Here is a 24,035-nt window from a genome sequence, read left to right as displayed (position 1 = left end):
CACCTGGGCTAGAGTGCAGTGGTGTGATTTTGGCTCACTGCAACCTCCGCCTCCCTGGTTCAAGTGATTCTCCTGCCTCAGCCTCTCAAGTAGCTGGGGTTACAGGCACCTGCTACCATGCCCGGCTAAATTTTGTATTTTTTTAGTAGAGACAGGGTTTCACCGTGTTGGCCAGGCTGGCCTTGAGCTCCTGACCTCAAGTGATCCACCTGCCTCAGCCTCCCAAAGGGCTGGGATTACTGGCTTGAGCCACCATGCCCAGCCTGATGCATGAATTTGCATTCTTCATGCTCTTCATCTATGCTTCTGAAGACCTGGCACTTAGTCGACACTCAGCAAGTTTTTATTTTTTAACTTCTTTATGATTATAAAAGTAATATATGAAGCATTTGTAAAGTATGGAAATCTGGAAAAAATAAAACAGAAGTCATCTATAATCTGACCATCCAAACATACCTACTGTTAATACCTTAGCCTACTTTCTTTCTTTTTTTTTCTTTTTTTGAGACAGAGTCTTGCTCTGTTGCCCGGGCTGGAGTACAATGGCATGATCTCGGCTCACTGCAACCTCTGCCTCCCAGGTTCAAGCAGTTCTCCTGCCTCAGCCTCCCAAGTAGCTGGGCTTACAGGCGTCCACCACCATGCCCTGCTAATTTTTGTATTTTTAGTAGAGATGGGGTTTCACCGTGTTGACCAGGCTGGTCTCAAACTCCTGACCTCATGTGATCTGCCTGCCTCAGCCTTCCGAAGTGCTAGGATTACAGGTGTGAGCCAATGCTCCTGGCCTTTTTTTTTTTTTTGAGACAGTTTTGCTCTTTTTGCCCAGGCTGTAGTGCAGTAGTGTGATCCTGGCTCACTGCAACCAGGTTCAAGTGATTTTCCTGCCTCAGCCTTCTGAGTAGCTGGGACTACAGACAGGCGCCACCATGCCCAGCTAATTTTTTTTGTATTTTTGGTAGAGATGGGGGTTTCACCATATTGGCCAGGTTGGTCTCCAACTCCTGACTTTGGGTGATCCGCCCACATCGGCCTCCCGAAGTGTTGGGATTACAGGCATGAACCACTGTGCCCAGCTGAGCCTACTTTCTTCTGGTCTTTTTCTCATGCCTCCCCGCCACCACCCCAGCCCCCCACCATTACATACATATATATGTTTATTTTTTTTAAAGAGATGAAGTCTTGCTCTGTTGCCTAGGCTGGTAGGCTGATCTCAAACTCCTGGCTTCAGGTAATCCTCCTGCATTGGCCTCCCAAAGTGCTGTTGTTACAGGCATAAGCCATCACACCTGGCTATTTTTCACGCTTTTAAAACTCAGTTTTTTCATTCATTTATTCACTCATTCTTTGGTTAATACTCATATACTGGTTTTATTTTATTATTTTATTATGTTATATTTTTAGCTACGGGGTCTCAGTCTGTGCCCGAGGCTGGAGTGCAGTGGCATGATCATGACTCTGCAACCCCGAACTCCTGGGCTCAAGGGATCTTCAACTCAGCCTCCCAAGTAGTTAGGATTACAGGCACATGCTACCACACCCTGCTAATTTTTTTAAATTAATTTTTTTCTTTATTTCTTTTTTTTGATAGAACCAGTGTGTGTTAGGCCATTCTTGCATTACTATAAAGAAATACCTGAGACTGGGTAATTTATTAAGAAAAGAGGTTTAATTGACTCATGATTTCACAGGCCATATAGGAAGTGTGGCACTAGGCATCTGCTCAGCTTCTAGGAAGGCCTCAGGGAGCTTTTACTCATGGTGGAAGGTGAAGGGGGAGCAGTTGTGTCACATGGTAAAGACAGGAGCAAGGTGGGGGAAGGTGCCACACTCTTAACCAGATTTCTCAAGAACTCACTTATTATGGTGGGGACAGCTCCAAGCCATGAGGGATCTGCCCCCATGAGCAAAACACCTCCCAGCAGGCCCCACCTCCAACATTAGAGATTACATTTCCACATGCAATTTGGACAGAGATAAGTATCCAGACTATATCATTTTGCTCCTGGCCCTCCTAAATCTCATGTCCTTCTCAAGTTGCAAAATACAATCATGCCTTCCCAAGAGTTCCCCAAAGTCTTAATTCATTCCAATGTTAACTCAAAAGCCCAAAATTCAAAGTCTCATCTGAGACAAGGCAAGTCTCTTCCACCTATGAGCCCATAAAATCTAAAACAAGCTATGTACTTCCAAGTTACAATGGGTGTATAGGCATTGGCTAAACATGCCCATTCCAAAAGAGAAATTGGCCAAAAGAAAGGGGCTACAAGCTCCATGCAAATTCAAAACCCAGCAGGGCAATTATTAAGTTGTAAAGCTCCAAAGTAATCTTTGAATCCATGTCCCATATCCAGGGCTCACTGGTGCAAGAAGTGGGCTCCCAAGGCCTTGGGAAGCTCCGCCCCTGTAGTTTGCATAGTATAGCCTCCACAGCTGCTCTTATGGGCTGGAGTTGAGTGCCTGTGGCTTTTCCAGGCACAGGGTGCAAGCTGCCAGTGGGTCTACCATTCTCAGGTCTGGAGGGTGGTGACCCCCTTCTCACAGCTCTACCAGGCAGTTCCCCAGTGGAGACTGTGTGGGGCCTCCAACCCCACATTTCCCCTCCAAACTGCCCTAGTAGAAGTTCTCTGTGAGGGTTCCACCCCTGCAGCAGGCTTTGCCTGGGCACCCTGGCTTTCTCGTACATCCTCTGAAATCTAGGTAGAGGCTGCCAAGCCTCCTTCACTCTTACAGTCTGCATGCCTGCATGCTTAACACCACACGGAAGCTGCCAAAGCATATGGCTTGTGCCCTTTGGAGCAGCAGCCTGAGCTGTACCTGAGGCCCCTTGAGCCACAGCTGGAGCTGGAACAGCCTGGATGCAGGGAGCACTGTCCCAAGGAGGCTGTGCAGAGCCATGGGGCCCTAGGCCTGGCCCACGAAATGATTCTTCCTCCTAGATCTCTGGGCCTGTGCCTGTGATGGCAAGGGATGCCCCTTAGATCTCTGAAATGCCTTCAAGGCCTTTTTCCCATTGTCTTAGCTATTAGTACCTGGCTCTCTTTTAGTTATTCAAATTTCTCTAGCAAGTGGTTGCTCCACAGCCTGCTTGAATTCCTCTATTGAAAATGCTTCTGCTTTCTCTATCACATGGCCAGGCTGCAAATTTTCCAAAGTTTTACACTCTGCTTCCCCTTTAAATATAACTTCTAACTTTAAGTCATTTTTTTGCTCTCACATCTGAGTTAGGCTGTTAGATGCAGCCATGTCACTTCTTGAACACTTTGCTGCTTAGAAATTTCCTCTGCCAGATACCCTAGGTTTGAACTCGAGTTCAAACTTCCACAGATCCCTACAGCATGAACAAAGTGCAGCCAAGTTCTTTGCTAGGCCATAATGAGGGTGGCCTTTGCTCCATTTCTAGGTTCCTCATTTCCATCTGAGACCTCGTCAGCCACGCCTTCACTTTCCCTATCACCGTCAGCATTCTGGTTACAACCATTTGACCAGCCAAGTACTGTTCTAACTTCTGGGAATACAGAAGTGCTCCTCATGGAACTTACAGTCTAGTGGAGGAAGAAGGACAATAAATGCAACAAAGAAGTACATTAGTCAGGATATCAGAGAGTGATAAATCCCATGGAGAAAAATGAAGCAGGCATGCGTAAAGTTAGTTCAGAGAGAGAACAGGATACAATTTTAAATAGTGTGGTCAGATAAGGGTTTATTAAGAAGGTGGCATTTGGGCCAAGACATGAAGGAAGTAAGAGAGCAAGCTATGTAGATAGCTGGGAAGAGCATTCCTAGGAAGAGGGAACAAGTATCTAATAGAGAGGCATGTCTAGTATGTTCAAAGAATAGCAAAGCCTTGGTAGCCTTAATGAAGAAAGCAATGCAGAGAGTAATAAGAGATGATGTCAGTGAGCTAAAGGAGGGCATGAAGATTAGAGTAGGGCCCTATAAACTGGGTGACCACTGTCAAATGAAATTAAGGCTGTTGAGGCAGAAATGATTTGATAAAAGTTTATTGGAAGCCAAATGTGAGGATGAACCCAGGAAAACACACCAACAAAGTTGAGAGTGTTCTGGAGTCTGTTACCAGTTGGAAAGTTGGAAGAAAGGAGGGGGACTCTTCATACAGGAGTTGTCCTTTTTCACTGGAGGGTAAAATACAAAGGTTACAATAATTGGCTACAGATTGCAACATGCAGACTAAAATGTCTACGTGCAAGACAATCAGTAAAATGTTATGAGTCAGAAATAAATCAGTGTCCTTTTCAGTGTCAGTAGGTAGTGCATTGATCAGTACATCAACAATTTGAGGAAATTCTAAGATTCCTTACTCAGGACAAGGTATTGCCATGAATCACAAGACCTTCCCAAGATGGGTTAATTTGGAAGCTGTTTACTTTTAAAGTAAACTGTCAAATGTGACCTGTAGGTTATTGCCATATATAATTTGTCATCCAAACTGGGAGACTTCTAGAATGAAAGGTGTAGGTGAGGGTTATTAATAATTAACACTAGGGCTGGATGTGGTGGCTCACGCTTGTAATCCCAGTACTTTGGGAGGCCGAGGCAGGCAGATCACGAGGTCAGGGGATTGAGACCATCCTGGCCAACATGGTGAAACCCCTTCTCTACTAAAAAATACACACACACACAAAAATTTAGCTGGGTGTGGTGGCACATGCCTGTAATCCCAGCTACTCAGGAGGCTGAGGCAGGAGAATCGCTTGAACTGGGGAGTCAGAGGTTGCAGTGAGCTGAGATCGCGCCACTGCACCCCAGCCTGACAACAGAGCGAGACTCCGTCTCAAAAAAAAAAAAAAAAAATTAACACTAGTTCAATGCAGAGAAGCCAGGACTGTCCTGGACAAACTGACGTGTAATCATCCTACTTATAGACCATTGTAAGGAATTGGGCTTTTAAAAAGTCTGACTGAGATGGGAAGCGATTGGAAGGTTTTGAGCAGAAAAGTAACATGATGTAATTGAGATAGCCCTGACTACTATGCTGAGAGTAGACTGAAGGGGTGTAGGAGCAGCCTTAATGAGGAAGGATTGGCTGGGGGCTAACAGAATACAGGCAAGAAACTAGATTCTACATATGTTGAAATTATGGCAAAAGACTTTATTGACAGATTGGATGTGGAGTACGAGAGGAAGAGCAGCCGGGAAAATAAAGTTTCCATTTACTGAGTTGGGGAGGACTTCAGGAAGAGCGGATTTGGGATGAAATTAGGAGCACATGTTAAATTTGACATGTTATGTTTGAGACACCTATTATGTATCCAAGTGAGGATATCGAGTGGGCAGTTATTGTGTGAGCCTGGAGTTCACTTCTGTCTATGTATTGGTGGTCATCAATGCAGAGACGATATTTAAACCATGAGACTGGATTTTTTAAAAAGGAAGAGGACTGAAGACTAAGTTCTGGGCCCTCCAATTTTGGGCAGTAGCGGAGATGAAGAAAACCCAGCACACTAGATGGTAAAGGAGCAGCCAACAAGGTAAGAGGAAAACCAAGCAAGTGTCATTTTTGTTGATTTTTTTGATACAGAGTCTCACTCTGTCACCCAGGCTGGAGTGCAATGACACAATCTCGGCTCACTATAACCTCTGCCTCCTGGGTTCAAGTGTTTTTCTTGCCTCAGCTTCCCAAGTAGCTGGAACTACAGGTGTGTGCCACCACGCCTGGCGCAAATGTCATGTTGTAGAAAGCAGTTCAAGGATGAAAGAGAAGTGAGTTTGTCAAATGCCTTGAGAGGTCAGGTAAGATGATGACTGTGAATTGACTATTGAATTCAGAAACATGCAGTCACTGCGAACCTTAATAGAGGTGCTCTGGTGAAAGGTGAGGGCTAAAGCTTAATTGTAGTGGGGCCAAGTGAAAATTGGAAGAACAAAGTTGAAAGTAGCAAGTAGATATAGCAATCTTCCAAGGAGTTTCGCTGCTAAGGGAGAGGGAGAAATGGGGCAGGAGCTGGCAGCAGAAACTGGGTCAAGAGAGAGCTTTTACAGCCTGTTTGCATACTGAATGGGAAAGATCCAGTAGAGAGGGAAAAGATTTATGATGGGGGAGTCAGGAGAATTGCTAGAGCAACATGTGCTCCTAATTTCATCCCAAATCTGCTCTTCCTGAAGTCTTCCCCAACTCAGTAAATGGAAACTTTATTTTCCTGGCTGCTCTTCCTCTCATACTCCACATCCAATCTGTCAATAAAGTCTTTTGCCATAATTTCAACATTATGTAGAATCCAGTTTCTTGCCTGTATTCTGTTAGCCCCCAGTCAATCCTTCCTCATTAAGGCTGCTCCTATGCCCCTTCAATCTCAGCATAGCAGTCAGGGCTATCTCAATTATATCATGTTACTTTTCTGCTGTTGGTAAGGGGGTAGGGGGTGGAGCGGGTAAGAAGTATATAAGGCTGGGGCCGGGCATGGTGGCTCACACCTATAATCCCAGCACTTTGGGAGGCTGAGGCAGGCCAATCACTTGAGCCCAGGAGTTCAATACTAGCCTGGCCAACATGGCAAAACCCTGTCTGTACTAAAAATACAAAAATTAGCTGGGTATGGTGGTGCATGCCTGTAATCCTAGCTACTTGGGAGGCTGAGGCATGAGAATCATTTGAACCTGGGAGGCAGAGGTTGCAGTGAGCCACTGCACTCCAGCAGGGAGGAGAAACCATTCAGGAGAAACAGGAGAAAAGACAGAGGGTGTGGGTACAGATGGAGTTAGGCTGGTGGATTATGGTGCTTGTAGAGATTCTCTCCATTGCTTCTATTTTCTAGGTGAAATAGGAAGCCAAGGCACAGCTGAGGGTGAGCATGGGGGAGAAGGTGATGGAGTTCTGAAGAGAAAGAAGGTCCTCCAGGATAGAGAATGAACCAGGGCAATTAGGATCCTCTTGAAGTCACTGATGGTCAGTTTAAAGTGAAACCAGTCAGATGGAATATATTTTCCATCTACATTTGGCTATGCAGGTGCTAGCAAGAAGTAGGAGGGAGGTTAGATTTAACCAGTTTTATAGTTTCCCCCAAAAGCAAGGCAGATAAGAAAGAGGCAAGGAAGATGATTATGATGATTAAGCATGGAATTTAAGCTGGCCAAGAAGGGGTGTGAGGACATGAGTAAGATGAGAGATAGCAAAAACGTGGACATCTTTGCCAGGTATGGAGCCAAACACAGTATGCATTGTCTCATGTAATCCCCACCCAGACGGAATTGTTATCATCCCTCTTTACAGATGAAGAAGCTGAGTTTTAGGGAAGACTATAACTTGCTCAAAATCACACAGCTGATAGAGAAGTGACACACCCAGCATCAGGTCCTGGAACACTTGTCTCCAAAGGCTATGTACTTAGCCCTATTTGCTTTAACTGGAGTATTAGTGGGCATTAAAAAAATTGATGCATATGTACAAAGGATGGTAATTTTGTCCAATATGTTTTTGTTAATATTTTTCCAACTTGTGTTAATTTTAAGATTTTCTGTTGTACAGAATTCTTTAAAAGTTTATAGTAAAATCTATCTATCTTAACTTCAATTTCCTATTCATCTTAAAATTAAATATCACCTATATTTTCTTCTAGCTTTTGATTTATTTAGTCTTGTCTCTATTTTATTTACATTTATTACATTTGGCTCTTTAGTTGATCAGGAATTAATTTGGTATGTGATTTATCATGGGATACTATTTATTCCCCCCATTTTTCCATTTTTTAACAGTTTTTCAGCTTCTCAATTGTCCCAGCACCAGTCTTCAACAATGTATCATTTTCTTGATAATTTATAATTCACCTTTATCATATGTTACAATTTTTTTCAACACTTGGGTCTGTTTCTGCAATACCTCTTCTATTTCGTTGATTGATTTATCTTTCATGTGTGTGTGTGTGTGTGTGTGTGTGTGTGTGTATGTGTGTTTTCCAGGAAACCCAGAGTAGTCATTGTGTGTTTTTATATATGTAAGAGAACATTTCCCCTTATCACTGATCTTTTTCAAAAATTTCTTAAACTTATTACATATTTGTTTGTTCAGATGCTGTTTACAATTATTTTTTAACTTCTTAAAATATCTCATTGAGGATTCCATTCCAAGACGGCCAAATAGGAGCAGCTCTGGTCTGCGGCTCCCAGTGTGATCGATGCAGAAGACGGATGATTTCTGCATTTCCAACTGAGGTACCTGGTTCATCTTACTAGGACTGGTTGGACTGTGGGTGCAGCCCATGGAGGGTGAGCCGAAGCAGGGCAGGGCATTGCCTCACCTGGGAAGCGCAAGGAGTCAGGGGATTTCCTTTTCCTAGCCAAGGGAAGCCGTGACAGATGGTACCTGGAAAAACGGGACACTCCCGCCCAAATACTGTGCTTTTCCAAAATCTTAGCAAATGGCACACCAGGAGATTATATCCTGTGCCTGGCTTGGCGGATCCTATGCCCATGGAGCCTTGCTCACTGCTAGTGCAACAGTCTGAGATTGACCTGCAAGGCAGCAACCTGGGACGGGGAGGGGCATCCGCCATTGCTGAGGCTTGAGTAGGTAAACAAAATGGCTGTGGAAGCTGGAACTGGGTGGAGCCCACCACAGCTCAGCAAGGCTGACTGCCTCTGTAGTTTCCACCTCTGGGGCAGGGCATAGCTGAACAAAAGGCAGCAGAAACTTCTGCAGACTTAAACATCCCTGTTTGACAGCTCTGAAGAGAGCAGTGGTTCTCCCAGCATGGTGTTTTAGCTTGGACAACAGACAGACTGCCTCCTCAAGTGGGTCCCTGACCCCCGTGTAGCCTAACTGGGAGACACCTCCCAGTAGCCGACTGACACCTCATACAGGCAGGTGCCCCTCTGGGATGAAGCTTCCAGAGGAAGGATCAGTCAGCAATATTTGCTGTTCTGCAATATTTGCTGTTCTGCAGCCTCTGCTGGTGATACCCAGGCAAACAGGGTCTGGAGTAGACCTCCAGCAAACTCCAACAGACCTGCAGCTGAGGGACCTCACTGTTAGGAGGAAAACTAACAAACAGAAAGGAACAGCATCAACCTCAACAAAAAGGACATCCACACCAAAATGCTATCTGTAAGTTACCAACATCAAAGACCAAAGGTAGATAAAACCACAAAGATGGGGAGAAACCAGAGCAGAAAAGCTGAAAATTCTAAAAACCAGAGCGCCTCTTCTCCTCCAAAGGATTGCAACTCCTTGCCAGCAACAGAACAAAGCTGGGTGGAGAATGACTTTGATGAGCTGACAGAAGTAGTCTTCAGAAGGTCAGTAATAACAAACTTCTCTGAGCTAAAGGAGGATGTTCTAACCCATCACAAGGAAGCTAAAAACCTTGAAACAAAATTAGATGAATGGCTAACTAGAATAAACAGTGTAGAGAAGACCTTAAATGACCTGATGGAGCTGAAAACCATGGCACGAGAACTTTGTGACACATGCACAAGCTTCAATAGCCGATTCTATCAAGTGGAAGAAAGGGTATCAGTGATTGAAGATCAAATTAATGAAATAAAGCAAGAAGATTAGAGAAAAAAGAGTAAAAGGAAACGAACAAAGCCTCCACAAAATATGGGACTATGTGAAAAGACCAAATCTACATTTGATTGGTGTACCTGAAAATGACAGGGAGAATGGAACCAAGTTGGAAAACACTCTTCAGGATATTATCCAGGAGAACTTCCCCAACTTAGCAAAGCAGGCCAACATTCAAATTCAGGATATACAGAGAATGCCACAAAGATACTCCTCGAGAAGAGCAACCCCAAGACACATAATTGGCAGATTTACCAAGGTTGAAATGAAGGAAAAAATGTTAAGTGCAGCCAGAGAGAAAGGTCAGGTTACACACAAAGGGAAGCCCATCAGACTAACAGCGGATCTCTCAGCAGAAACCCTACAAGCCAGAAGAGAGTGGGGGCCAATATTCAACATTCTTAAAGAAAAGAATTTCAACCCAGAATTTCATATCAAGTCAAACTAAGCTTCATAAGTGAAGAATAAAATCCTTTCCAGACAAGCAAATGCTGAGAGATTTTGTCACCACCAGGCCTCCCTTACAAGAGCTCCTGAAGGAAGCACTAAACGTGGAAAGGAACAACTGGTACCAGCCACTGCAAAAACATGCCAAATTGTAAAGACCATCGATGCTAGGAATAAACTGCATCAACTAACAAGCAAAATAACCAGCTAACATCATAATGACAGGATCAAATTCACACATAACAATATTAACCTTAAATGTAAATGGGCTAAATGCCCCAATTAAAAGACACAGACTGGCAAATTGGATAAAGAGTCAAGACCCATCAGTGTGCTGTATTCAGGAGACCCATCTCACATGCAGAGACACACATAGGCTCAAAATAAAGGGATGGAGGAAGATCTACCAAGCAAATGGAAAGCAAAAAAAAGGCATGGGTTGCAATCCTAGTCTCTGATAAAACAGACTTTAAACCAACAAAGATCAAAAGGGACAAAGAAGGGCATTACATAATGGTAAAGGGATCAATTCAACAAGAGCTAACTATCCTAAATATATATGCACCCAATACAGGAACACCCAGATTCATAAAACAAGTACTTAGAGACCTACAAAGAAACTTAGACTCCCACACAATAATAATGGGAGACTTTAACACCCCACTGTCAATATTAGACAGATCAATGAGACAGAAGGTTAACAAGGGTATCCAGGACTTGAACTCAGATCTGCACCGAGCAGACCTAATAGACATCTACAGACCCCTCCACCCCAAATCAACAGAATATACATTCTTCTCAGCACCACATCACACTTATTCCAAAATTGACCACATAGTTGGAAGTAAAGCATTCCTTAGCACATGTAAAAGAACAGAAATCACAACAAACTGTCTCTCAGACCACAGTGCAATCAAATTAGAACTCAGGATTAAGAAACTCACTCAAAACTGCACAACTGCATGGAAACTGAACAACTTGCTCCAGAATGAGTACTGGGTAAATAACGAAATGAAGGCAGAAATAAAGACGTTCTTTGAAAACGGTGAGAGCAAAGACACAACGTACCACAATCTCTGGAACACACTTAAAGCAGTGTATATAGGGAAATTTATAGCACTAAATGCCCACAAGAGAAAGCAGGAAAGATCAAAATCAACACCCTAACATCACAATTAAAAGAACTAGAGAAGCAAGAGCAAACAAATTCAAAAGCTAGCACAAGGCAAGAAATAACTAAGATCAGAGCAAAACTGAAAGAGAGAGACACAAAAACTCTTCAAAAAAATCAATGAATCCAGGAGCTCGTTTTTTGAAAAGATCAACAAAATTGATAGACCGCTAGCAAGACTAATAAAGAAGAAAAGAGAGAAGAATCAAACAGATGGTATAAAAAATGATAAAGGGGATATCACCACCAATTCCACAGAAATACAAACTACCATCAGAGAATACTGTAAACAACTCTACACAAATAAACTAGAAAATCTAGCAGAAATGGATAAATTCCTGGACACATACACCCTCCCAAGACTAAACCAAGAAGAAGCTGAATCTCTGATTAGACCAATAACAGGCTCTGAAATTGAGGCAATAATTAATAGCCCAAAAAAAGTCCAGGACCAGAAACATTCACAGCTGAATTCTACCAGAGGTACCAAGAGGAGCTGGTACCATTCCTTCTGAAACTATTCCTAGCAATAGAAAAGAGGGAATCATCCCTAACTCATTTTATGAGGCCAGCATCATCCTGATACCAAAGCCTGGCAACGACACAACAACAAAAAAAAAGAGAATTTTAGACTAATATCCCTGATGAACATTGATGCAAAAATCCTCAATAAAATACTGACAAACCGAATCCAGCAGCACATCAAAAAGCTTATCCACCATGATCAAGTGGGCTTCATCCCTGGGATGCAAAGCTGTTTCAACATATGCAAATCAATAAATATAATCCATCACAGAAACAGAACCAATGACAAAAACCACTTGATTATCTCAATAGATGCAGAAAAGGCCTTCAACAAAATTCAAAAACCCTTCATGCTAAAAACTCTCAATAAACTAGGTATTGATAGAACGTATCTCAAAATAATAAGAGCTATTTCTGACAAACCCACAGCCAATATTCATGCGGAATGGGATAAAGCTGTTGACCTGATAGATATGGGTTCAGGAGGACACAGCTGAATACTGTGCTTAGGAAAAGAACAGTTTCAAACGCTTTCCAGATTGTCAGATTTGATGATATCCTCCTTGGTGCACACCTCTCTTGGCTATGGGGCACAACATAAACCACCTCTAACAATCTAACTGGTTTGTGCAGTTTTTCTGATTTTGTATTTACCAGCAAAATATATCTTAAGCCATTTTTAGGAAACAGGAGGTTTAGTCACGTGCTCAACAAAAGCACAACAAATGGGGACCATTTAATGGTGTAAGGGCTGTGAGGTGTAGCTGCTGAAACTGTAACTAGGAGCTGCCTTGCTGCCTTCTTGCAGGCAGATTGGCCAGATGAGCCAGGCTAAAATACAATTAATATCTACCATTGTGGTTTAATATGAAATATGGATACCTGGTCTTTGTCTCAGCTCTTGTCATAGAGTTCCCCAAACCTCTAGAACTTCCTGAGTGGTAGGAGTATCTCATTAGTCATAATGAGCCCCTTTGATTTGATAACTCCTGAGTTTATGCTAATGAGGTTACTTAATGTGGGGCCCTAGATATTCTTATGATGGGGCTAGTCCCCGGAAAGACCAGGTCATTTGAGGATTAGAGGGTTGGAACTTTCAGCTCTACCCACTGACCTCTGGGCGGGGAAGGTGCTGGAGATCAAGCTCTCTAAAAACTCTTGAACAACAAGATTTGAGGAGATTCCAGTAAATGCGTCCACAAGCTGGGAGGGCACTGCATCCCAGCTTCACTGGGACAGAAGCTCTTGCACTTGGAATCTTTCCAGGCCTAGCCCTACATGCTGCTTCATCTGGCTGTTCATCTGTATCCTTTATAATAGATTGTTAAATGTAAAGGTTTAGCTGAATTTGGTGAGCCTTTCTAGCAAATTAATTGAACCCAAGAAGGGGGCTGTGGAAACCCTGGTTTGTAGCTGGTAGGTCAGAGGTGCATGTGGCTTGGACGTTCAAATGGCATCTGAAGAGGGACAGCACACAACCTGTGGGATCTGACACTATCTCCCCACAGATAGGGTCAGAGCTTAATTCTATTAGAGAACACCCTGTTGGTATCTGCTGGAGAATTGTTTGGTGTGTGAGAAGCCCCCCACCACATCTGGTCACAGAGTATTATGGGTCGAGTGTGACAGTAGAGGGTAAAAAATGGTTTGTTTTTTCCTCTAACAGCGATCACTCCCTCTCAAAGGAGTGTGGAAGGTTTTCTGGATAGGAATACTGCATATAATCATTTGGTTCACTTCAGAAACTACTATAATTTTGAATGTGCTGGTTCACTTCCACATGTACACACACACACACATTGTTGTCACCTGATATTTGCGTTAATACAATGATGTTATTTTTATTTGGATAGTATTTGTATGATTGGAAATGAGTGTTAATCTTTATACGTATTTTACCAGTCCTTGACTAACATGTTTTCAGGACATCTTACCAATCCATTTCATTGAATTAATGAGTAAGGAGACTCTCTATAAGTGGTTGGTTTGTAAAGCAAGGACATTATCTGGAAGAATCATCCAGAGTTTACTGTATGACGAGCATTTCTTGATAGCAAGGTTCATTTTAGTGTCAATCGTTACAGTCAGTCCATTTCAGTGGGAACAACGGATTTCTCCACAGCGTCTTATTTATCTGTTTTTCACTTCACCAAATGGGGTAGATATTTTTTCAGAATGCAGTTATTAGAACCTTGGGATTTTCTTCTGTCTCCATTGAGTCTCTTGTTTTTTTCCCAGATCTGAACCTGAAAATAAAATAGATGCTAAGGAAAATTAAATATTCAAGACTTTCCTCCGCAAAATGCTCCAAACTGACATTGAAAAATATTTCTCCAATCAATGAACGAGTAACTATTTGAACTCTAATGAGAACCTCATAGTGTAGATCTAATGTTTTATGCTTTTAAACATCTGAGGCTACTTTCTTAATTAAGCATAGAAGCCAGAATTTAAACTCTTTCACAGTTTTCCCAAGCAAAGGATAGAGAGGGAGGCATGAAATTCTTGGCAATTAAAGTTGATGCTGAAGTAGTTCTATCATTAGAAGAAAACAACTTATCAAAAATGGGCACTTTTTGCTGTAAATGTTCTGTCAGGGATCAGAATTAATTCACATGCAGAGTTAACCTTTATCAAGGCCAGGCACTGAGAACACTTTATCTTTTATAACCTCAAAATAGCCATATGAAATATCCCATATAGCAGATGGGAATACTGAGACTTAGTGAATATTAAGTGATATGCCCAAATTTTTGCAGTAGATTTGGGATTTAAAGCCAGGCAGTGTTACTCGAAACTCTAAACTTCTCCTAAATACCACTAATCTTTTAAATGTTTGCTGTGGTGCCATAAAAAGATACTGGTCTTTGTCCCTGGCTCCTGACACGGAGATCCTAAATCTCTTATAATTTCTGGAGTGATAGGGGGTGATAAAAGCTTCTTTTGTTCTAATGAGGCAACCCTTGGCAAGGCCCTTAGATAGCTTCAGGGTGGGGGCTGGTCACCAGAAGACCAAGCCTTGATTAGAAACCTGGAACGTCTGGGGAGAAGAGAGAGGCTGGGGATAGACTTAATAATCCATCATGCCAACATGACTAAACCTCCATGAAAACCTCTAAATGATGGGGTTTGGAGAGCTTCCGAGTTGGTGACCACATCCACGTGCCAGGAGGGCAGTGCACCTTAAATCCATAGGGGCAGAACCTCTGCACTCAGGACCTTTCCAGAACTCTCCATATGTACCTCTTCATCTGGCTGTTCATTTGTATCTTTTGTAATAAACCGCTAGTGGCCAGTGTTCTGAGTGCTGTGAGTCATTCTAGCAAATAAACCCGAGGAGGGGATTTGTTGGAACCCCAGACTTGGTAGTAAAGTCAGAGAGAAATGTGGGCAACCTGGGGACCTGACATTTGTGAGTGGCGAGTGAAGCAAGGCAGTATTGTGGGACTGAGTCTTTACACCTGTGGAGTCTGATGCTAACTTTAGGTATTGTCAAAATTGAACTGGATTATAGGACACTCAATAGGTGTCAGAATTGGTTTGCGTCAAGAAGAAAAACCCTTGCATAATCTCATAAGCCAAAAAAATGATGTTGAATTGTTTTATTTTTGCATTTCCTGATTAATGTGGACAAATAACTTTTTTCATGTATATATTGGACACTGAAGTGACTTCTGTAAACTGTCTGTTCTTGTCCTTTGCTGGTTTTCCTACTGAATCGTTTGTCTTTTTCTCACTGGTTACTATGAGCTTTTTGCATATTAAGTATATTAGCCTTATGTCTAGGTTTTGTGTAGCAAATATTTTCTCCTGGCTTATTGACTTTTGTCTTTGTGGGTGGTTTCTTTTTGCCTTGCCAATAATTTAAAAAATGTACAATCAGATATATCAAACTGTTCCTTTATGGTTCTTTGATTTTATGTTATGCTCAGTAAGATCTTCTCTAAGGTTATAAAAATGTTTGTTTCCTCCTGGTACATTTATGATTTTACATTTTTAGGCCTATATTTTTTAACTGCCTGGATTTTATCTTGATGCGTTTTTTTTGGAGACGGAGTCTCGCTCTGTCACCCAGACTGGAGTGTAGTGGCGTGATCTCGGCTCACTGCAACATCCACCACCCTGGTTCAAGCGATTCTCCTGCCTCAGCCTCCCAAGTAGCTGGGATTACAGGGGTGCACCACCATGCCTGGCTAATTTTTGTATTTTTAGTAGAGGTGGGGTTTCACCATGTTGGACAGGCTGTTCTCGAACTCCTGACCTCAAGCAATCCACCTGCCTCAATCTCCCTAAATGCTGGGATTACAGGTGTGAGCCACCGTGCCCAGCCAATGCATTTTTTAAAGAGCCAACTTTTTAATTTATTCAAAATGTCTAGCTGAATGTTCTAATACCTTTTACTGAATAACTATTCCCCCTTGACTTTGCTACTTTTTATTACATACTGAATTTTTATATTTTCTTGGGTTTTATCCTGAACTCTATCCTATTCCATTGGTTTCTATTCCTATACCATTATCACATTGTTTTAATTACTATTGCTCAACAATATGCTTTATTACTATTATTATTATTATTTTTGAGACAGAGTCTAGCTCTGTTGCCCAGTCTGGAATGCAGTGGCATGATCTTGGCTCACTGCAACCTCCACCTCCCGGGTTCAAGTGATTCTCCTACCTCAGCCTCCTGAGTAGCTGGGATTACAGGCGTGTGCCACCACGCCCAGCTAATTTTTGTATTTTTAGTAGAGACAGGGTTTCACCATGTTGACCAGGATGGTCTTGATCTCTTGACCTTGTGATCCACCTGCCTCAGCCTCCCAAAGTGTTGGGATTACAGGCATGTGCCACCACACCTGGCCTATTATTATTATTTTTTTTTGAGACGGAGTTTTGCTCTTGTTGCCCAGGCTGGAGTGCAGTGGTGTGATCTCAGTTCACTGCAACCTCTGCCTCCTGGATTCAAGCAGCTCTCCTGCCTCAGCCTCCTGAGTAGCTGGGATTACATGTGACTGCCACCACACCTGGCTAATTTTTTGTATTTTTAGTAAAGATGGGGTTTCACTATGTTGGCCAGGCTGGTCTCAAACTCCTGACCTCAGGTGATCCACCTGCCTCAGCCTCCCAAAGTTCTGGGATTACAGGCATGAGCCACTGTGCCCAGCCAACAATATGCTTTATTATCTGATAGAGCTAGTCTCTACTTACTGCTCTTCTCTTTCAGAACCTTCCTAGCTATTCTTCCATGCTTATTCTCCCTAAGGCATTTTGGTATCATTTTGTTAAAAGTTCTACTTACCATTTCACTTTCTGCATCTGCTCTAAGGTTTCTGGAAGAGTCATTCCCAAACTTTCAGGGAAAAAAAGGGTGAGGATTCCAATCAGGACAGTCAGACTACCCATGACAATGTAGGGCAGCATTCTGTTGTAAGCACCTATAAAGCCCGGGACATAAGAACATCAATCAGATACGAGGACTCTCTGGGCACTCTTGAGCATCATTTTGTGAAGTTGGTGAACAGTATAAGAGAATGGATTTAAATCTGAATATTTTCAGAGAAGAAAAAGTAAGCAAAATATCAGTTTCTTTTTGGCAGATGACATTGTGCATGTCTATAATCCTTTTGCATTATCATAAGGCTTTTCATTCTTTCCTGTCAACTGGTATCCTCTAAGCTACTACTCAGTCATGTGTGACAGATGTTCCTTTGGTAGAGTTCTTTGCCTACCAGAGCTCTCCTCTTAAGGTGGAGGTAATTGGAAATGGGGGATGGGAGGACATCAAGGTGAAGGAGGTTAACCAGGATGTTTCAGGGATAGGTTTTGGCCATGATAAGCCTGGCATGACCTTTGCTTTTGCCCAAACTAGTAGGCTGCAGTGGAAAGTTAGGTCCACAGAGCTATGAGACTCAAAAAGAAAAAAAAAACAACTAAGTATTATGTTCACTCCAGATTAAATCAGTAAATTATAAGTATCAGGCACGTTCTGTAAAGGCACTGTGTGCCTGGATTTGGCTTCTTTTTGCAGCACTTACATGTCTTGGGTTAATATGTAATCTCTTTGTGAAGCTTTACTCACACAGGAGAACAACAGATCCTCATCTTGCTTTGCCCCTGTATACATACAGAGCTTACAGAGGAACAGCACACCCGTGGATTTCATTTGACCCAAAACATAAGGAAAATATTGTTATTGCAGCTTCTCTGAGGCCTCTGTGTCACTAACAGGAGTAGCTGTGTGGAGTAGAAGACTCTTGGACTCCCTATCTTATGTACTAGTGTCTGACCACTGGACCGTCTGAGCATAGTTTGAAAGTACAGGGAAGGACAAAGGGAAAAATAACACCACTCTGTATAATCTGCTATCTCAGGTGTGGCACAGGGCAACTGTGCAGAATATGTTTGTTAGGAAAATGTTTCTCTTTCTCTGTAAGGATTTGGATTATACCTTTCCTGAGAATTCATACATGTTTTCAGGTGTGTGTATGTGTGTATGTGTGCATGTGTACCAGTAGGTAACCAATTGCCCGGTTGATGAGGTGTGTCTGCATTTCTCACCAGTAGAGTTCTTAATGCGGACCAGGCATGGGGTGTCAGATCCTACATCAGATTGAACATGCTACTGAAACACCTCTGTAGTGTCATTTCAGATTGACACCTTTGAGTATATAAAAACTAAAATTGTCTTAATTACAAAGATATCATAAAGTGAAAATACAAATGGTAAACTAGAAAAAATATTTACAACATATATACAAAGGGCTAATTTCTTCCATTGCAAAGAGTTTGCACAAGTCAAAAAGAAAAAGATGAATACACCTGTTGTGGGAAGTCAGGGACCCTGAACGGAGGGACCAGCTGAAGCCATGGCAGAAGAACGTGGATTGTGAAGATTTCATGGACATTTATTAGTTCCCCACATTAATACTTTTATAATTTCTTACACCTGTCTTTACCACAATCTCTGAACATAAATTGTGAAGATTTCATGGACACTTATCACTTCCCCAATCAATACCCTTGTGATTTCCTATGCCTGTCTTTACTTTAATCTCTTAATCCCATCATCTTCGTAAGCTGAGGAGGATGTATGTCGCCTCAGGACCCTGTGATGATTGCATTAACTGCACAAATTGTTTGTAGAGCTTTTGCGTTTGAACAATATGAAATCTGGGCACCTTGAAAAAAGAATAGGATAACAGCAATGTTCAGGGAACAAGAGAGATAATCTTAAACTCTGACCGCTGGTGAGCCGGGCAGAACAGAGCCTTATTTCTCTTCTTTCAAAAGCAAATGGGAGAAATATCACTGAATTCTTTTTCTCAGCAAGGAACATCCCTGAGAAAGATAATTCGTCCCTGAGGGTAGGCCTCTAAAATGGCCGCTTTGGGGGCAGCTGTCTTTTACGGTTGCAGCTGTAGGGATGAAATAGGCCCCAGTCTCCTGTAGCACTCCCAGGCTTGTTAGGACGAGGAAATTCCCACCTAATAAATTTTGGTCAGACCGCTTGTCTGCTCTCAAACCCTGTTTCCTGATAAGATGTTATCAATGACAATGCGTGCCCGAAACTTCATTAGCAATTTTAATTTTGCCCCGGTCCTGTGGTCCTGTGATCTCACCCTGCCTCCATTTGCCTTGTGATATTCTATTACCTTGTGAAGCACGTGATCTCTGTGACCCACACCCTATTCGTACACTCCCTCCCCTTTTGAAATCACTAATAAAAACTTGCTGGCTTTACGGCTCAGGGGGCATCACGGAACCTGCTGATATGTGATGTCTCCCCCGGACACCCAGCTTTAAAATTTCTCTCTTTTGTACTCTGTCCATTTATTTCTCAGACCAGCTGACACTTAAGGAAAATAGAAAAGAACCTACGTGAAATATCGGGGCTGAATTTCACCCGATATAAACCATTAAAGAATGGGCAAAGAAGGCCAGGCACAGTGGCTCATGTCTGTAATCCCAGCACTTTGGGAGGCCAAGGCAAGTGGATCACCTGAGGTCAGGGGTTCGAGACCAGCCTGACCAATATGATGAAACCCCATCTCTACTAAAAATGCAAAAAAAAAAAAAAAAATTAGCCGGACATGGTGGCATGCGCCTGTAGTCCCAGCTACTCAGGAGGTTGAGGCAGGAGAGTTGTTTGAACCCAGGCGGCGGAGGTTGCAGTGAGCTGAGATTGTGCCACTGCACTCCAGCCTGGGTGACAGAGTGAGACTCCATGTCCAAAAAAAAAAAAAAAAGGTCAAAGAACATAATCAGTCAGTTCACTGAAAAATAAATAAAATGGCCAAAAAACACACAAAAACATGTTCAACCTCATTCATAATTAATAAATAGGAATGAAAGTAACAATGATATCCATTTTTCACATAACAGATAACCAATGATTAAAAAATTAGGTCGGCCAGGCGCTGTGGCTCAAGCCTGTAATCCCAGCACTTTGGGAGGTTGAGGCGGGTGGATCACTTGAGCCCAGGAGTTCGAAACCAGCCTGGGCAAACTGGCAAAATCCTGTCTCTACCAGAAAAAAAAAAAAAATTAGCTGGGCTTGATGGTGTGCCTGCCTATAGTTCCAGCTAGTTGGGAGTCTGAGGTGGGAGCATCTCTTGAGCCTGGGAGATTGAGGCTGCAGTGAGCTGGGAATCTAGGATCACACCACTACACTCCAGAGTGAGACACTGTCTCAAAAAAAAAAAAAAAAAGAATTAGGTAATCTTTATTGTTGGTGAGATTATTGAAACAACCACTCTTACCTATTAATAATTAGATTATAATTGGCACAATATGTAGAGTTCAATCTGGGAATATCTATGAAATTTTTTAACAGCACTCTTTGCTCCAGGAATTTTACTTCTATGAATCTACCTGTAAATCCAAATATATATAAGTAAATTCACAAAGGGTGTAGGAGCATAGGAGAATGTTCGTTGTAATGTTATTTGTAATAGCAAAAACCTGGAAATGACCTACATGTCCTCCATTCATTGGAGCCTGGTTAAATGAATTATGTGTTTCAGTATAAAAGTAAGATTTTCATTGTGAAAACTTCAAATAGCATAGAATGTACTGGAAAAAAGTAAAAGTTCACCTCTTCTCTCCCAGGAGGAGCCCTAGAAAACCAACATGAACTGTTTGGTGAGTAGCCCTACAGACATTTTGTTTTGCACAACATCATGTACACACACACATATATATAATTTTTTAACGGCACTCTTTGCTCCAGGAATTTTACTTCTATGAATCTATCTGTAGATTATACTTATGTATACTTATTTTAAAATGTACTTATATACATTTTTAAAAGGAGGTACCTATTTAAAAAGAAGGTAAAGGAGCAATATGTAACTATTTGGAAGGATATTCTGATACAATGTTAAGTTTAAAAAGTTTCAACATATATAATGTTATTTGTGTGTTTATTCTTTTTATTTTTTATTATTTTTATTTATTTTTGAGACAGAGTTTTGCTCTTGTTGCCCAGGTTGGAGTGCAATGGTGCAATCTTGGCTCACTGCAGCCTCTGCCTCCTGGGTTCAAGCAATTCTTCTGCCTCAGCCTCCAGAGTAGCTGGGATTACAGGCACCTGCCACCACACCTGGCTAATTTTTGTATTTTTAGTAGAGACGGGGTTTCACCATGCTGGCCAGGCTGGTCTTGAACTCCTGGCCTCAGGTGATCCACCCACCTTGGCCTCTCAAAGTGCTGGGATTACATGCATGAGCCACCACGCCTGGCCTGCTTGTATGTTTAAAAAATTATATACATACATGTGTACATGATGTGCAAAACAAAATGTCTGTAGCGCTACTCACCAGTTTGTGGTTGGCTTTCTAGAGCTCCTCCTGGGAGAGGAGAGGTGAACTTGTACTTTTTTCCAGTACATTCTATGCTATTTGATGTTTTCACAATGAAAATCTTACTTTTATATTGAAAACTAATTTAAAGGAAGAACAAATGCACAAGATGCAGCTCACCGAGGTAAACAAAGTAGGGGGCAATGATGCTACCCACTCTGGAGGCCATGGATGTGACCCCCACAGCCATGTTCCTGACCAGGGTTGGGTAGAGCTCAGCAGTGAAGACATACAGCATGGAGAAAGCAGAGGTGATCCCAAATTTTCCCAGCATGACCAGACCAATGGATAAGAAGTAATAATCTGGAAAAGAGACCCGGTATAAACAACGGTGCTTTTAGAAGTGATGCTTTCTTATATCAGTTGTTTTTTTTGTCCTTTTTGCTTCAGTGGGAGTACTTTTATTAACATAAATATATTCCCAAAATAGCATTTTCTCTTCAAATGTCCTAATATTTGGGCATGGACAAGGATGGAACTCACGTGAGGGGTGGCTTTGTACTTTGTTCTACTGTTATTCTAGGTCATTAATGCATTCAGTGACCTTTGTCCACTTGTCTTTTGTTTGTTACAACAGTTTCATAGGTAAGCTATTAGCATGTTAATATAGTTAAGTTTTATCTTCAAAGAGGAGGACCAATCCTTTCTATCCTGTTTCTTATTATTAAGAAATATGTATTTCTATTACTATCAATAATTTATTGACATTTTAATATTATGAGAACGTCAGACACAAGGGGAAAAGGGAAGCATATATCCTTTTGTGTGCTATTTAACTACTTAAAGATTCAGACCAGAAAACCACTGAATGTATCCTGGAACCGACATGTCCTACTCACTGTACTACTTGAATATACACCCAGGGAAAAGGTTTGAGAGTAGCCAGAAATTAGGAATCATGACTATGAGTTAAAGGGAGATGTTAGGTGAGTCTTTCTGTGTAGGGGATGACTGGGAGAGTTACTCTTCCTCTTTGGTGCTTTCTGCTTCTCCGAGGCTGTCTCTTCTGTTTGGGGTAGTTGTTTTGAACACAGGAAACAACATACATAGTGAGCAATCCCTGTCTAATTGTCTTATGAATGGCTTATGATATAAAGGCTGAATAAACATGGAGCAGTGACTCAGAAGCAGCCTAGTCAATATGTGGGTCTTTTCTGGTAAGCTGTTCATCTTGGTTAACTTCTTACCCACAGGTACCAGTTGAATGAAGAGAAGCACACCTCCTCCCCAGAACAGTACTGCAGCTATGATATAACGCCTGGGCAGGGTTCGCAATAGCAGCCAGGCTGTAATGTAAGCTGGAATTTCAATCAAGGCAGAGAGGAAACAGTTCAGGTAGGCATCTCCATGTAAATTAGGAGTATCCAGAGACAGAGCAAAGTAACCCACTGAGGTCAGCATCCTGAAAGAAAAAGGTAAAAATGTCAAAGGGATGGTGTGAATTGCTCTAAAATTTTATGATGGTCAAGAAATTCTCTATATCTTGCTGTCCTATAAGTAGCCACTACCCTCATGGGCTACTTAAATTTAAATAAATTAAAATTAAATAAAATTACAAATTCAGTTCCTCAGTTACACTAGCCACACTTCAAGTGCTCAATAGCCACGTGTAGCTAGTGGCTACTATACTGAACAACATAGATATGAAACATTTCCGTCACTGCAGAAAGTTCTATTGGACAGTGCTAGTCTAGATATACCAATATTCAACAATAACTTTTCTCAGCTAGTTGATTTCAAGTTTTCCTATTTCCTGAATAGTTTGTACCTCCTCAATCTCTTAGAGCTATTATTTGAAGAAAAAATATTAATCACATCAGTGAACATAAAATCCAGATTTGATTCGTTAATAAAAAAGAGATACAAGGGTCATACTGTGGGATTCACTTAGAATAAATTCTGATTCTCTTTAGGGAAAAGAGTGAATGTCCCCTAATGCTTCAAAGTATCACAGACTGCAGCCTGTATATTCTGTCATTATAGGTGTATAGTATATATATACACCACACATGTATATTATGTCATGAGTGGTGGCTCATGCCTGAAATCCCAGCACTTTGGGAGACCAAGGCAGGTGAATCACCTGAGGTCAGGAGTTTGAGACGACCCTGGCCAACATGGTGAAACCCCATCTCTACTTAAAAGACAAAAATTAGCCAGGCATGATGGTGGCATGTGCCTATAATCCCAGCTACTTGGGAGGCTGAGACAGGAGAATTGCTTGAACCCAGGAGGCAAAGGTTGCAGTGAGCTGAGATCGCACCATTGCACTCCAGCCTGGATGACAGACTGAAACTCCATCTCAAAAAAAAATAAAAACAAAAATTAAATTAAAAAAAAGCTTCTCTGTGGAAAAAATAACTATGTAACTGAGTACCCCCATTTTTCTAAGAGATAGTTTATTTTCTCTCTCTCTTCTTTTCTCTTTCCTCTTTTCTGCACTTTCTACTAAACTCTTTGGAAGTGCAGTGATGATAGCTTTTTAACCTCCTCTTCACTGGACACTCCCTGCAGGG

General features: G+C 41.9%; 1 protein-coding gene and 1 long non-coding RNA gene across 4 annotated transcripts in view; one reads left to right on the top strand and one right to left on the bottom strand.

Moving 5' to 3' along the window:
* Positions 1–24,035, top strand: part of LOC129493360 (uncharacterized) — a 52,892-nt gene that overhangs the window by 12,252 nt on the left and 16,605 nt on the right. Inside the window, exon 3 of the long non-coding RNA XR_010114324.1 lies at positions 22,713–22,854. This is a non-coding gene — a long non-coding RNA (uncharacterized lncRNA). The remainder of the gene's footprint in view (positions 1–22,712; positions 22,855–24,035) is intronic.
* The window catches only part of SLC22A4 (solute carrier family 22 member 4), a 50,415-nt gene continuing 39,855 nt past the window's right edge, over positions 13,476–24,035 (bottom strand). For all 3 annotated transcript variants that reach the window (XM_055299448.2, XM_063612408.1, XM_063612409.1), the window contains 4 exons: positions 22,707–22,921; positions 21,640–21,822; positions 16,959–17,094; positions 13,476–13,906 (listed from right to left, as the gene is read on the bottom strand). In XM_055299448.2, coding sequence (XP_055155423.1) covers positions 13,831–13,906; positions 16,959–17,094; positions 21,640–21,822; positions 22,707–22,921 — 610 coding nt within the window. In that variant the 3' untranslated portion in view covers positions 13,476–13,830. The remainder of the gene's footprint in view (positions 13,907–16,958; positions 17,095–21,639; positions 21,823–22,706; positions 22,922–24,035) is intronic.

The sequence above is a fragment of the Symphalangus syndactylus genome, chromosome 11, assembly GCF_028878055.3.
Source record: "Symphalangus syndactylus isolate Jambi chromosome 11, NHGRI_mSymSyn1-v2.1_pri, whole genome shotgun sequence".
Taxonomy (NCBI): domain Eukaryota; kingdom Metazoa; phylum Chordata; class Mammalia; order Primates; family Hylobatidae; genus Symphalangus; species Symphalangus syndactylus.
Note: the sequence above shows the minus strand (reverse complement) of the source record. Positions and strands in the feature narration are given on the sequence as shown.